The sequence below is a fragment of the Phyllostomus discolor genome, chromosome 2, assembly GCF_004126475.2.
Source record: "Phyllostomus discolor isolate MPI-MPIP mPhyDis1 chromosome 2, mPhyDis1.pri.v3, whole genome shotgun sequence".
NCBI classification, from domain to species: Eukaryota; Metazoa; Chordata; class Mammalia; order Chiroptera; family Phyllostomidae; genus Phyllostomus; species Phyllostomus discolor.
In genome coordinates this window covers 214,841,648-214,856,507 of record NC_040904.2, presented here as the reverse complement: position 1 = coordinate 214,856,507, position 14,860 = coordinate 214,841,648, and the positions used below count along the sequence as shown (strand labels likewise).

General features: G+C 46.9%; 1 protein-coding gene and 1 pseudogene across 1 annotated transcript in view; one reads left to right on the top strand and one right to left on the bottom strand.

The window, feature by feature from the left end:
* LOC114513953 (ataxin-10-like) overlaps nt 1–7,167 on the bottom strand; it is a 61,497-nt gene extending 54,330 nt beyond the window's left edge. Inside the window, exon 1 of the mRNA XM_036019745.1 lies at nt 6,935–7,167. Coding sequence (XP_035875638.1) covers nt 6,935–7,050 — 116 coding nt within the window. The 5' untranslated portion in view covers nt 7,051–7,167. The remainder of the gene's footprint in view (nt 1–6,934) is intronic.
* A 1,396-nt stretch (nt 7,168–8,563) lies between these two features.
* On the top strand, nt 8,564–10,097 carry LOC114513542 (annotated as a pseudogene).
* The last annotated feature ends 4,763 nt before the right edge of the window (nt 10,098–14,860 follow it).

Here is a 14,860-nt window from a genome sequence, read left to right as displayed (position 1 = left end):
AGGCTCCAGAGAAAACCTAAGCCTAGAAAAGCTGGCCCCTTTCTCCTCACTCCCAGTGACCCAGCTACAGAGTGTGGGTCCCGGCCCCGCCACTCTAGACTGTGCTGGGCTAAGTCTTAGATCCAAGACAAGGGACACTTTCATCAGGGGGCACAGGGAGAAACCCAGTGGACCTTAGGCTGGACCTACAGAATGGTCACTGTGGACCAGCAAATGAAAAAGGACTTCCGGCACTGGCAGGAGTAACGACCCTGATTTTCAAGGAGGGCAGGGCTGCTTCCACAAGCAGGGGCAGGGAGGAGGAGATCTGGAAGTTAGAGAGTCTATGGGATGGAAGTCTCTTGGATGTTAAGTACTTTACCATGTATTTCTTGGCCCTTTATATATTGTGAAGCATGTAAGTTTCTTGCCTAATTTTTTAACTGGTTTTTTACCGAGTTGTAGGAACTCTTATATATTCTGAAGTAAGTCCTTTGTCAGATAGATACACGTATTGCAAATACTCTCGCTCCATGGTTTGCCTTTTCATTGTCTTCATTTCTTTCGATGAGCAGAAGTTTTAATTTTTATAAAGTCTAATTTGATAAAGTCAGATTCTTTCTTGCATAGTTAGTGTTGCACCCTAGATAAATGTCTGTCTACACTCAGGTCACAAAGATATTCTCCCATGTTCTCCTAAACATGTTATAGCTTTAGTTTTTATGTTTAGGTCTATAACCCACAGTGAAATAGTTTTTGCAAATGGTGCTAGGTGTGGGTCAAGATTCATTTTATTCCAATTAGATGTCAACTTGTTCTACCACCATTTCTTGAAAACAATAGTTTTTAGATTGTTTTGGTTTTGAGTTTTTAAATATTTGCGATGAGAAGCTACCTGGAAACGGCCTCAATTTTTCATGCACAGCATTCAGCATTCAATAAAAAAAGATAGGACCAAATGATTACACACAAAAAGACAAAATCTAACAACAGAAAGTTATCAGGCACATTCTTTAACTACAATAGGTTCAAGAAGATAAATGACAAAATGAATTCAACAGGGTAACCTATTTTTTAAAACTCAAATAAAAATTCTACAATGCAGTAACTGAAAAATACAATACCTGAAACTGAGAACACCATAGATGGCAGCAGATGAGATAGCAGAAAAGAGGATTAGAGAACTACAGCAAAGTAGCACGAAACTTTCAAACAAAAGCTCGTAAACAATGGAAACCACAGAATGGAGCCTATGAGACACAAAAAAGAATGAATGGTTTAACATACATGTAACTGGAGTTCTAGAAGAAAAGGAAAGGATAGGAGACCAATGATACTGGGAAAAATACTGGCTGACATTTTCCCAAACTGATAAAAAAAACATCAAATTCAAGAAGCATTATCCAAACAGGATAATCATGAAAAAAGCCAAACATCCCTGCCCTCAAGGGCCTTCCATTCTGGAAGGAGACAGAGAATAAGAAACCACTGTAAATAATTACATAGTACAGTAGAATGTAATAAGTGCTTTCTTTAAAAAGAATTTTATAAAAGAATTTATAAGGGAAAGGGAATCAAAAGTATGGAGGGAAGCATCTGCGCTATTTTATAGGATGTACAAAATCTTGAAAGTAAACAGAAAAACAATTTTAACACAAGTTGAAGAGGAAAAATAAGCCATACTGACAAAAGCCTTTAAAAAAAGAGTATCATCTACAAGAGTGTGGAAGAAAAAGACCAAGCATGCACAATGAGTAATAAGTTACAAAAATAAAAGCAAGTCCACAAGAATTTGTTAAGCACCTATAATTATCTGGCATACTCGATGCCAGATGCTAGGCACACAGGAAATGTGATATGATCACTTTATTCAAGAAGCTTACCGATGAAGAGCGATGAGTTATTAGTTACTCCTCAGTATGAGAAGAATGTATATTGGGTCGGCCAAAAAGTCCACATGTTTTTTTCCGTGAAGTAAAAGATACGTTTTTCGTTTTCACCAATAACTTTATTGACTTCGATATTTTGAGTATATTGGCTATCTCCCACATGGTACAACATTGATTGTTTTCAATTAATGTCTCAATTTGATCGCTATCCACTTCCATTGATCTATCTAATCATGGATCATCATCCATCAAGAAATATCCAGCACGGAGCTTCCCAAAACACTTTGACGTGTTTGATCAGTCACAGCACCTTCTCCAAACACTACACAAATCTTATCTTGCGTTTCAGTTGTATTTTTACGTTTCTTGAAATAATAGAGCACAATATGCCAAAAATGTCACGTACTGTCTTCCATCTTCAATATTAAAACGGCTGCACAAAAACTCACCAATTTTAATAAGCTTTTTTTTAAATGCACACTGATATGACAGCCATCACAATACAGTCTAACAAAACTGTTTCGAATGAAATCAAAGAAATCAAAGAGCTACTAAGAGCCATCTTAAAAAACCAAACGAACTTTTTGACCAACCCAATAAGCAAGTAGTATCCAAGTGTTACATGATTTCTTGAATACTTAAGAACCAGAACATAATCTCTTTAGAAATATAAATTATAGAGCAGCACTATCCAACAGAACTGCCTGTGAAATGGAAATATTCTATGTCTGCATACAATGAGGTAGTACTGGCCACACGTTGCTATTGAGTACTTAAAACATGACTGATGCACGTAAACAGAATTATTGACATTACTTATTTCTAATTAACTCAAATAGCCACATATAGCTAATGGCTACTTAATGGACAGTGGAGGTATAGAGTGTGACAACCAATCTCACTTGGTTCCACATTTTAACACAGGGTGCAGTCTGGACACATCATAAAGATAATGAGATGCATCATAATGGTGACTAAATGTTGAAAAACAACACTTCTGGGAAAAGGCCCCAAAATAGAATTTTTAAAATATTTGTATTTTACTTTGTTCCAGAAAGAATTTAACATGACTGGCAAAGACTCAAAGCACAGCAAGAAAAAAAAAATCACTTGTTAAATAAATGTTAAAAAAGCAAATATGTATATTAAATAAAGGTATAAAACAAACTTAAAATAGGTTTAAAAAAAGATTTACCTTCTGAGAAGAAATAGTTGAGCAATATCTGAATACTGGTATTTTATGACCATGAGAAGTTTTTATGGATTTAAGTGATTCAGATACTATTCAAGAAGAGGGTTATAGAGTATGGGTTTAATACAGAGCACGGATAATTTAGATTGAGATATGAATGATCCACTTCTATTTCATAAATTACCCCAAAATTTAGCAAATTAAAACAGTAACATTTAGGGGCCCACACAGGTCTGAGGGTCAGGAGCGTCCGAGTGGAGTGGTCCTGGCTCCGGGCTCCTCAGGAAGCTGCACACAGGGCTGAAGGCTGGGCCTGGTAAGACGGGATCCGCCTGAGAAATGATTCACCCCACAGCTGCTGGAATGAGGGCTTGATTCCTCACCACGTGGATCTCTTTAGGGGAACGCCTGAGTCCCCTTACAGCATGGCAGCTGGCTTCGTCAGAACAAGGCGGGGAGAGAGCAAAGAGAAAGCTGCGGCGCCTCCATGAACGACCTGATCTCAGAAGTCACACGCTATCCCTTCTGCAGTGTTCTTATTAAAAAGCAAATCACAAGCCCTGACCAGTGTGGCTTATTTGGTTGGGCGCCCATGTCCCACAGAGCGAAAGGTCACCACTGGTTCAATTCCTGGTCAGGTCGAGTACAAGAGGCCACTGATCAACGTTTCTCACATCCATGTTATTCTCCCTTTCCTCCTCCCTTCCTCTTGCTCTAAAAAAATAAATAAATACTAAAAAATAAATAAATAAAAGCAAATCACTAAATTCAGTCCACACTCTTCCTCTTGAAGGGCAGAGTACCAAAGAATTTGTGGACATATCTAAAACCACTCCAATGAGGTATGAGTATTACCTCTCCTTTGAGGGTTGGCTAGAAGTTGTAATGAGAACCAGGGATTCCTTTCCTGGAAACCCCCCAAACTAGAATTATCATCTTTATAAAATAGCTTCCATTGCTGTCTACAAGGCAGGAGATTCATCACAACCAGATTCTTGGTTGCTTACGGCCCAGTTACTTTTAACAGCAGGCACTAAATAAATGGCACCTACTAGGCATAAAACACTGTGCTAAGCATTTAACATTACAGATCCTCACAATAATCACACAAAATGGGCAGTATCACCCCCTTTTTCAAGATGGGAAAAAAGAAGTCCAGAGAGATAAGCCAGGATTTTTGTCCAGGTCTACCTGGTTCCCAAGTCATTGCTCTTTCCACTACGTGACACTTCTATTACTCCGCTAGACCGAACCTTGTTTTCTAGAAGGAACTCTGGGAGGAACCACAAAATACATTGTTTCAGCTAACATGCATACCTTTGGTTCCATAAGTTACTTTTTTACTTCCACCAGTCCATGTTTTGTTTGTCTGGCATTTTCTATTTGCTACTCTGAGGCCTCATTTTGTTTCACACTATGCCCCACCCAGGTCCTGGCTCTTCGGCCTACCCTCTCTCTGGATTCATCTGCTTTGGTGGGATCCTCTCACAGCTACTGGGCTCTGGTCCAGACCCCATGAGTCCCCTCTGATCTGAGGGGCAACTAGTGATTGTCCAAACACACGCAGAGAAGCAGAGAAGCCCATCCTCACGAACGCTCATCATAGGCTCTCCACCTCCCCACACGCCTGCATCTCCACCCCAAGCCCCTCACATCAGTTCACCCTTCCTGGTCTCCAAACCCTGCCTGGCCCAAGGACAAGGCTCCAGAGAAAACCCAGCCCAAGTGGGAAGCAACTTTGTTTCCTCATTCTCCCCATAATCCTTACGACTTGCAAGTATTTCATTCTCCCCATAATCCTTACAACTTGTAAATATTTTTCAGTATTTATCTTGTCCACCCTCACAGACAATGTCCTAATTCAGGCACTTGTCTCTTTCACTTGGGCTTCTGCATCAGCTTCTTTTTTTAAAGATTTTATTTATTTATTTTTAGAGAGGGAAGGGAGGGAGATAGAGAGAGAGAGAGAGACATCAACGTGCGGTTGTTGGGGGCTGTGGCCTGCAACCCAGACATGTGCCCTGACTGGGAATCGAACCTGCGATGCTTCGGTTCGCAGCCTGTGCTCAATCCACTGAGCTACGCCAGCCAGGGCCTGCATCAGCTTCTTAGAAGCCCTCCGGCTCTGCCTCACCCGGTCTCATTTATCCCCCGCAACGGCAGCCAGGCGCCTCTGTAATGTGCAGACCTTCCCGTTTCACTCCCTGGAGAGAACCGTCCCCAGCTCCCCTGTAACCGCCCCGCCCCCGCCCCCCCCCCCCCATACACACACACAAGAAGAGCAGGGAAAGGCCCTGTAACCCGTCTCGGGTCTGAGCGTTATCCCGCAGGTCACAGAGAGGGACCCGACGGTGGAAAGTCCCCTCCGCACCAGGCGCCGTGTTGCTCCACCCAGGAACCCTGCAGGGTCAGCACCCGGGGTCTCCGCCCAGGAACCCCGCAGGGTCAGCACCCGGGGTCTCCGCCCAGGAACCCCGCAGGGTCAGCACCCGGGGTCTCCGCCCAGGAACCCCGCAGGGTCAGCACCCGGGGTCTCCGCCCAGGAACCCCGCAGGGTCAGCACCCGGGGTCTCCGCCCAGGAACCCCGCAGGGTCAGCACCCGGGGTCCGCCTGCACCCACTGTGCTTCCCGACGAGCCCTCTCCTCTGGCAGCCGCGCGGCCCGCGGCCTTTCCCGGCCCAGGGGCTCCCCGACCGGCGTATCCAGAGGCCCCTGCGCCGGCACCTCTTCCGGTCTAAACGCCCCCATTACCGTCTCTTTACACAGCTCCCCTCCGTGCCCTCCGCCCCCAGGCGAGAACGCGTCTCCCGGCGAGCGGCGAGTACCGCGGGTGACCATCACGGGGCCTCCGCGGGACCCACGTGCCGGACAGCAGCCACCGCAGCTCCGGGGCAACCTGGTCCCCACGGCGCCTCTCCCGGCAGACTCGGGGGTCCAGCGGGGGGGCAGCAGGGCCCCCAGGGGTCACCCAGCCCGACCCCGACCCGGGCCCACCGTCCCTTCCTTCCGCGCTCTCCCTGCTCTTCCGAGACACGCGCGGGGCTGCGTGACTGTCCGCTGGCGTCCTGGGCCCGGACCTCCCAGCGCAGGGCGTCCCACGCACGACGACAGCAGCCGCGTGTCCTCGGTGCCGCGTGACGGGTCCGGGGGCCAGGGGTCGACTCCGCAGCGTCTCCTTCGGTGCTCGGAGCGGCCCGCCGGGGGTGCGGGGTGCTGCTCAGCGCCACTCCCGGGGCACAGACGCCGCGACTGAGGCCGGGACCGGGGCGGCACCCGGCCGGCGCCCGCCGAAGGCACTGGCGGCTTCCCGCGCTTTCTGGCCCGCGCTCCTCCTCCTCCGCCGTGCGGCCCCGGAGTGACGTCCTGCGTCGTGTTCGCGCTTCCAGACGAGACGCTGAGGCCGCCCGGCGCGGGGGAGGCCAGAGGCCGCGGGGCACCTCCCGACCCGGCTGTCGCCCTCCGGGGCAGCGCAGGGGCCGAGGGCCTCCCGCCGCGGGCCGCGCCCCCCTCCGGGGACCGGCGCTCCCACCCCCGCCGCGCGCCTGTGGCCCCGGGCCCCGCCGGACGGGGCGCCCTGACTGCGGCGCCCTCGGCTCCGGCTCCACTGACTGAAGCGGCCGACGGTGGCGAGGGGCTCGCTGCCCACGGCGCCCCCGCGTCCGCCCCGCTGCGCGCCGGGCCGGGCGGGCGGGCGGGCGGGGAGCACGTGCCGGCGGCCCGCGGGCACCCCGGGGGGCCGACGCGGGAGGAGGCGGGCCGCGGCGGTGCAGTGCGGCCCCGGGCCCCGGCCGGCCGCAGAGACCCCCGCCCCCCGCCGCACCCGGGAGGGCGGCGCGCTCCCCGCGGCCCGCACGCTCGCGCCGCGGCCGTTACCGATTCCGCTGCTCCTTGAAGAGCGCCGTCAGCGCGCGGAGGGCCTCCAGGTCCTGGATGGGCGCGGGCACCATGACGCCGGACAGCCGGGCGGGCGGCGGCCTGGGCGCCGCCATCTTGCCGACGCCGCGCTTGACGGCGAGAAGCGGCGGCGGCGGGACGAGCCGCGGCGGGAGGGGGAGCGTGGGGGGAGGAGCGCCCGGCGCCTCGGGACCCGGGCTCCGCGCTCCGCGGCCTCGCACGAGAGCTCGAGGGTCCCGCCGGGATCGCCCCGGGCCGCAGGGACTGCGCCGCCGGGGGAGGGGGCGCAGGCGGAAGTGCCGCCGGAGGGGCTGCGGCGCGAGCGGAAACGTGGCCGGAGGCGAGGGGGAGGGGGCGCGGGCGGAGGGCCGCGGGAGGGACGCCGGGAGGAGGTCGGGTCTGAGCGGCGGGAGCCTGGGTGCAAGGTTCACCCTGAGGGGAGGGTACGGGGCCAGGTTCACCTGAGGGGGCGGGGGTGCCGGGCGGGTTCCCCTGAGGGGGCGGGGGTGCCGGGCGGGTTCCCCTGAGGGGGCGGGGGTGCCAGACGGGTTCATCTGAGGGGGAGGGATGCTGGACGGGTTCACCTGAGGGGGCGGGGGTGCCGGGCGGGTTCACCTGAGGGGGCGGGGGTGCCGGGCAGGTTCGCCTGAGGGAGAAGGGATGCAGGACAGGTTCCCCTGAGGGGGCGGGGGTGCCGGGCGGGTTCCCCTGAGGGGGCGGGGGTGCCGGGCGGGTTCACCTGAGGGGGCGGGGGTGCCGGGCGGGTTCATCTGAGGGGGAGGGATGCTGGACGGGTTCACCTGAGGGGGGAGCTATGGGACAGGTTCACCTGAGGGGGCAAGGGTGCTGGTCGGGTTCCCCTGAGGGGGCGGGTTGGGGTGGGGGCAGGGGCGGGGAGCCGGGCAGAGGCATCGTCTGAGGAGAAGACCGACGACCAGGCTCGCGCAGCTGAAGCGACCGGCGCCGACCCGACCCGCTGGAACCCAGCGCGGCCGCCACCAGCCCGGAGTCTGGGACCCCGCCAGCCCGGTGCCCGAGGGCGGCGGTCACCCGGGGCGAGAGCGTGCGGCTGCAGCCACCTCAGGGCCCACGGCGCAGCCGGGAGCCGAGGGGCCGAGTTCCACAGCAGCAGCGTGCACACTGGCTTTTTTCTCAGGAGACGAGCATTTTTCTCAGGAATCAGACGAGGCTCTGGAGGGTGTTGGCCACTCTGCCGCTTTCCCCCCCTGCCCCCTGATCACACCGGGAGTGCTTCCGGCGGGGTGACGCGGCGGGAACCGAGGGAGCCGGCAGGCCGCAGGGACTGGGGAACCCGACCACGGAGCACCGTGCAGGGCCGGGGCGGAGGGCTGCGGGGACGGCTGTGGGGACGCTTCAGACCCACGAGCAGCGCCCTCTGCAACGCGATGTGAAGCGTAGGAGTGTGTTCAGGATGTGCTTCTCGTGTTCTTTCCTGAATGAAATTTAGATACAGTAAGAAACACCACTGGAGTCCGCAGAGGAAATGAAGCGTGCACAAGCACCATCACTTAGTACGGCGGTGCAGCCTCGTCCTTTTAAGCGACTACGTATTCATCTACTACTGGGTGCCAAGCATTAGACCACCTAGCAGTGTGTGGGATAATTCAAAATGTGTAACAATCCTTAGAAAACATTCCCCATAATTCCAAATTTATTGCCTGGATTATTGCAATACAATTCTGGTTGTTTTCTTTGCGTCTCTTGCCTCCCTATGTTCTAGGTCCTTTAAATATGCAAGTCAAGTACCTGCAGGGTTTGCCTCCTTACTTCCTTCAGCTTACCTACTCAAATGATCTAATGAGTTTCCCTTATCAGTATTTTTTAAAGATTTTATTTACTTATTTATTTTAGAGAGAAGGGAAAGGAAAACATCGATCAGTAGAAACATTGATTGGCTGGCTGTCCCTCACACGCCCCTAAACGGGAACCTGGCCTGCGACCCAGGCATGTGCCCTGACTGGGAATTGAACTGGCGACCTTTCAGTTCGCAGGCCAGCACTCAACCCAGTGAGCCACACCAACCAGGGCTCCCTTATGAACCTCTAAAATTGTAACATGCCACCCAAATTCTTGATCCTCAGGAATTTTTCTCCATAACACTTCACACTTTATCATAGTTTAGTTCTAATTTGTTTATTGTTACTTACTTTGTTTACTGCCAGGATATATTCCAACACCTAGAAAAGGACCTACTGTAGGTTATTGTTCAATAAATATTAATCGAATTAGTAAATAATACTTTAAAAGTATTTTAGGACCATGACTCCTTGCATTTCTCTTTCCAGGAGGCACTGAGCGATGGGTATCTCTCAGGACAACTGGCACAAGTGCCACAAGGCTGGAGACAAGCAAAAGTATGAGCTGGGACACCTTACTGCCAACACTAAGATTGGCTCCCACTGCATACACACAGTCCTTATGCAAGGAGTCAGCAAAAAGTACCATGCCGTGAGGCTGGACATGGGCAACTTATCCTGAGACTCCAAAGGTTGTGCATGCAAAACAAGAATTATTGATGTTGTCTACAATGCATCCAACAATGAACTGGTCCACACCAACACCCTAGTAAAGAACTGGTTCATGCTCATTAACAGCACACCATACAGACATCGGAAAAAGTCCCACTGTGCACTGCCTCTGGGCTGCAAGATAGAGGCCAAGTTGACTCCTGAGGAGGAAAAGATTCTAAACAAAACACATTCAAAGAAAATTCAGAAGAAATATGATGAAAGGAAAAGGAATGCCAAAATCAGCAATCTTCTAGAGGCACAGTTCTAGCAAGGCAAGCTTCCTGCATGCCTCGTTTCAAGACTGAGCCACTGTGACCAAGCCAATGGCCAGGTGCTACAGGGCAAGGAGCTAGAGTTCTATCTGAGGAAAATCAAGCCCTGGAGAGGTAAATAAATTCTCCCGCCTCCTATTTTAGCTCATGTAATAAAGGTGGTATACTTTCTGTGGGAAAAAAAAGATATTTTCAGAAAAAAAGAAAGGAAATAACATGCCTCCAGAAGAAGTACAACAGTCAAAAATGTTCAGGAAGGAGGAAGGATGGGAGAGAGGAAGAAAAATAAAAGGACGATTAACAGAGACATTAATAGGACAGGCTAGAAATATCGGCAAGTAGGAGAAACAAAAGAATATTAATTTTGGTCAAACAGGAGTTATTGACTGACTGGAATCGACTAGAGAATTTTCAACCTTGACTGAATTGACAGAACTGAGTTAATATTTCACTTGGGCTAAAAGGCATTTTTTAACATTACATAATAGTATGTAATTGTTTACCTTAGATCAGAGATTTTCAGCCAGTGTGCTGCAAGAATTTTTAAAACATGCAATACCTGACTGCTTAGTCAGGGGTACTGACCTCTTCCCTTAGATTGTCAAATTAAAAAAATTGACAACAGCCAACACAACAATAGCTGTCTGGTGTGAACAAGTCAAAATTATACCTATTTTTGTCAGATCAGCAAAAAAAAAATTTGGTGTGCCGCAGAGTTTTAGTAATTAGTTTATGTGTGCCATGAGATGAAAAAGGTTGAAAATCACTGCTGTAGTTAAAACGTGCCACCATATTGATGTACCTGAATTAAACTGCAGATGAAATTTGTGATATAAATTTGTATCTTGAGCCTACTGCAGAAAAACTGGATCAGCAATGATTCAGTAGTCAAAAGATAAAAATAAATAAAAAGAAAGAAGGAAGGAAAAAATGCAAAGCAAGGAAGAAAGTAGGTGAGGTTCAGGCAAAAAGATTTGAAGCAGCCCTGGCTGGTGCTTCTCAGTGAATTGAGCTCCGGCCTGTGAACCAGAGTCACTGGTTCGATTCCTAGTCAGAGCACATGCCTGGGTTGTGGACCATGTCAGGTCCCCAGTAGGGGGTGCATGAGGCAAACACACATTGATATTTCTCTCTCGTCTTTCTTCCTCTCTTCCCCTCTGTCTAAAATAAATAAGTAAAATCTTTTTTAAAAAGATTTGGACCAAAGCGCACATGGTTTTGGCACAGAAAAGAGAGAGGAAGTGGATACTGGTAAAGAAAATGGAAGATGAGTGACAGATGGAGAGAAAAATTCTTGTTTGTGCTGACTCCTCTATCTCGCTTTCTTTTTACCCTCTCTGCCTTTGATTTTCTCACTAGAAAGCTATATGTCATTGCCTCTTACTCCACTAAGACATCATGTGTCAATCAGGAAATCCTCTCTCTTGGCACTGATTTTTCAAAGACAGATTTGTGCTATAGTTTTATTTAGGTGCCATCGCCCAGCATCTGAGGTCCTTCAAGGCAGAGATTTTGTCTCCCTTATTTCATATAATGGCAGAATTGAGTAATTGTGACAAAGATTGTGTAGCCCAAAAAACCTAAATGTTAACTATTTGATCCTTTATAGAAAAGGTTTGCCAATCTCTGGTAAAGAGATGAGCTCTGGAATCAGACAAATCTGGATAATGTGAACCCTGTTCTCATCTCCTAGCACCTGAGCTTGCACAAACAACCATATCTTTAAGCTTTTCTTTTTAATTTGTAAAATAAAATAGCAATAATACCTACTTAATTGGGCTCAAGGTATAATTGGTAGTAAGTGACTAACAACAGACTGCTGGTATTCAAGGCAATAATTCTGATCTTCCTAGTTATATTTGCATTGTGGGGATCAATAATTGTGAGGTTAGCAACCTAATTTCCTATGATTGCTACCAATCCATTTTAAATTTAGCTTTCATATTTCAATTTAGCCAATATCATGAACTATATTAGAATCTAGTGTTACGAAGGTCAATAATATAATATCTCAGCCATCAATCAGCTGTCGTTCTATTAGGGTATCCAGAAATATAAACATACGTTGGTGATACAATGTAATAATACCAGAAAGGATATACAAAGAGCTAGGGAGCTGGGAGGTGAAGAAGGACTACTAAAGAAGACCTATAAGCTAGATTTTAAATGATTAGGTGAACACTGGACAGGCAAAAGTGGAAGTAGATTCCAGAAAATAAAGCACCAAAAATGTCCTAAGACTAGTTGGTTTTATAGTGAATTCTACCAAACTCAAAGAAAAGATACAATCTCTATCTTATATAAGAAGTTTCACAAAATGGAAGAAGTTTCACTTTTAGCCTGTAATGACAAGCTGGGTTATTTGAAGCAATCCTCTGAATGAGAAAAACTTTTTTAAAAATGAAATATTTAAAAAATTTTCCTGTCACCTAGTTGATCCAAGCAACCAAAAAATCTGAATTGGGATTAAGACAAATCCAGAATGACAGCACATTTAGAGGTGTGGTAGAGACAATTGAAAACCATCTCTGGAGGACAGTGACATCCCTAGGCATAAACTTATTCCTACAAATAATACTCAAATATAGTGAATAGCACAAAAATAACTATACCTACAAGGAAACAAGACATTATGAGAGGGACCAGCAACATACAACACAAACAGACCCACAAAGAAAAGATATTGGAATTATCATACATAACCAATGAAGCAACAATATGTGCTATATTGAAAGAAACAAAACAATTTAAAAGTCCAAGCAAGGAACTGAACTATAAAAAATGAAATAGCATATTTATAAAAGAAAGAAATAGGAAGTCTGGAATTGAAAGAGAGACTAGCACAATAAAAATTCAATGGATGGATTTAACAGCAATTTAAAGAGATCTGAGGAGAAAAAGAAATGAACTGGACAATAGATCAAAAGAAATCCAGCATGAGTAAATAAGAATATAACAAATAAGGAAAAGCTAAGAAACACAAAAGAAATTGAGGGGGGAAAAAGAAGAAATTAAGAAAATGTAACACATAACTGGAATCTCAGGGGAGAGGAGAGAGAAATAGATTAAAAACAATATTTAAAATGGCTGAAATTTGCCAAAACTGATGAAAGATTCCAAACCACAAACTCAAGAAGCTCAATGAATATAAAATAAAATTAATAAAAAACATATAGAAAGGCACATCATAGTGAAACTATAGGAGACAAAATCTGGTAAGAAGCCATAGGAAAAAAACACAATCTCTTTTTAAAGGAGTAAGAATTTGACTACACTGGGTTCTCTACAGAAATACTAAACACTAACACTAAATACATAATATAATAGTGGAATTCTACCTTCAACTTCTGAAAAATATAAGTAATAACTGTCAACAGACCCATGCTTAAGGAAAGACAGAAGAGTGTGAATAAGAGAACAAAACATCCCAGGTGGAAGAGAGGAATAAAGAGTAACAAGAATGGTAAACATTCAGCTTCATCTAAATGACCGTCCAAAGTATAAAGTAATAATAAAGCAACCATGTGTTACGGGTTTAAAATAAAGAATTAGGATAGTCATGGCATGGTTCTTCTCCAAACCATCATGAAGCCACCTGGGGTCTTTTCCCCTTCTTGTGTCCCAATTCATGCTCCCAGGTATCTCAAAATGCCTGCTTTGCATGCATAGGCAACAAAATAAAAAATAAACAAGTTGGACTTTAAGAAAATTTCAAAGTTTTGTGCATCAAAAGAGACTATATAGAGTAAAAAGGCAGTCCGCATAATAGGAGGAAATATTTGCAAATCATATATCTGATAAGGTATTAATATCCAGAAATATAAAGAACTCCTAAAACTCAACAACAAAAATAGTTCCTCAAAAAATTAAAGCTGGAGCACTGGCTGGTGTAGCTCAGTGGATTGAGCACGGGCTCTGAACCAAAGGGTCACTGGTTTGGTTCCTAGTCAGGGCACATACCTGGGTTGTGGGCCAGGTCCCTGCTAGAGGGCATGAGAGAGGCAACCACACATTGATGTTTCTCTCCCTCTCTTTCTCCCTTCCTCTCCAAAAAATAGGAGGGCCAATAAAATAAGAGACCAATAAAATAAGAAGTTTTTAAAATTTAAAAAAAATTTTCAACAAGAAAACCATGGCTGGCCATAATGATTAACTAGTAGCATATGGGTCCCCTTGCATTAAACAATTAGAAAACTGGACAAAACGTGGGGAAAAAAAACATTTTCAGACATTGACTACTAGGCAACATCGATAGCACTGGGATCCCTGAGATGGCCTTTCTGCCTGGACTCACTATCCACGTCACAGCACAGAAGGCAGGGATCCAGGATCGCTAAGATAGTAGCACTGAATTAAGGAGACAGAGGTCACAGAATGCAAACCAAAGTGGCTGGAATTTGTGGAGGTGGGAGCTCTACAGAGAATGAACTCCAGAAATCAGATAGGAATCTGAGTCTCAGACTAAATATTAAACTGAGCATACACAGGTGAGAGTCCATGAAGCAAGACAAAGAACAAACCCCAGAGCTCACACAGGCTTGGGAAATGTTTGAGTTTTGGCCAGCCGGATTATAGAGATACACACAACATGGATGAACCTCAAAAACATTAAGAAATCAGACAAAAAAGACCACATGGTTTATGATTACATTTATATGCAATTTCTAGAAAAGATAAACAATATAGAGGCAGAAAGTAGATCTGTATTTGCCTGGGGTGAGGGTGGAAAAGGAAAAGGGATAGACTGCAAATAGATACAGGGAAATTTTGGGGGGGGACGATGGAAGAGTTCTCAAATAGGTATAGTGATGATTACACAGCTAAATAAATTTTTGAAAACTGCCCTGGAAGGTGCGGCTCAGTTGGTTGGAGTGTCATCCCGTAGACCAAAGGGTCATAGGTTCAATTTCTGGTCAGGGCACATAGCAGGTTGTGGGTTCAATCCCTGACTGGGGTATGTATGAGAAGGCAACTGATCGATGTTTCTCTCTCACTTCGGTATCTCTCTCTCCCCTCTCTCCTCTCTCTCTCTAAAAGCAAGGGAAAAGAAAAATGTTTTTGGGTGAGGATTTAAAAAAAAGATAAAATACACATAAGAGCTT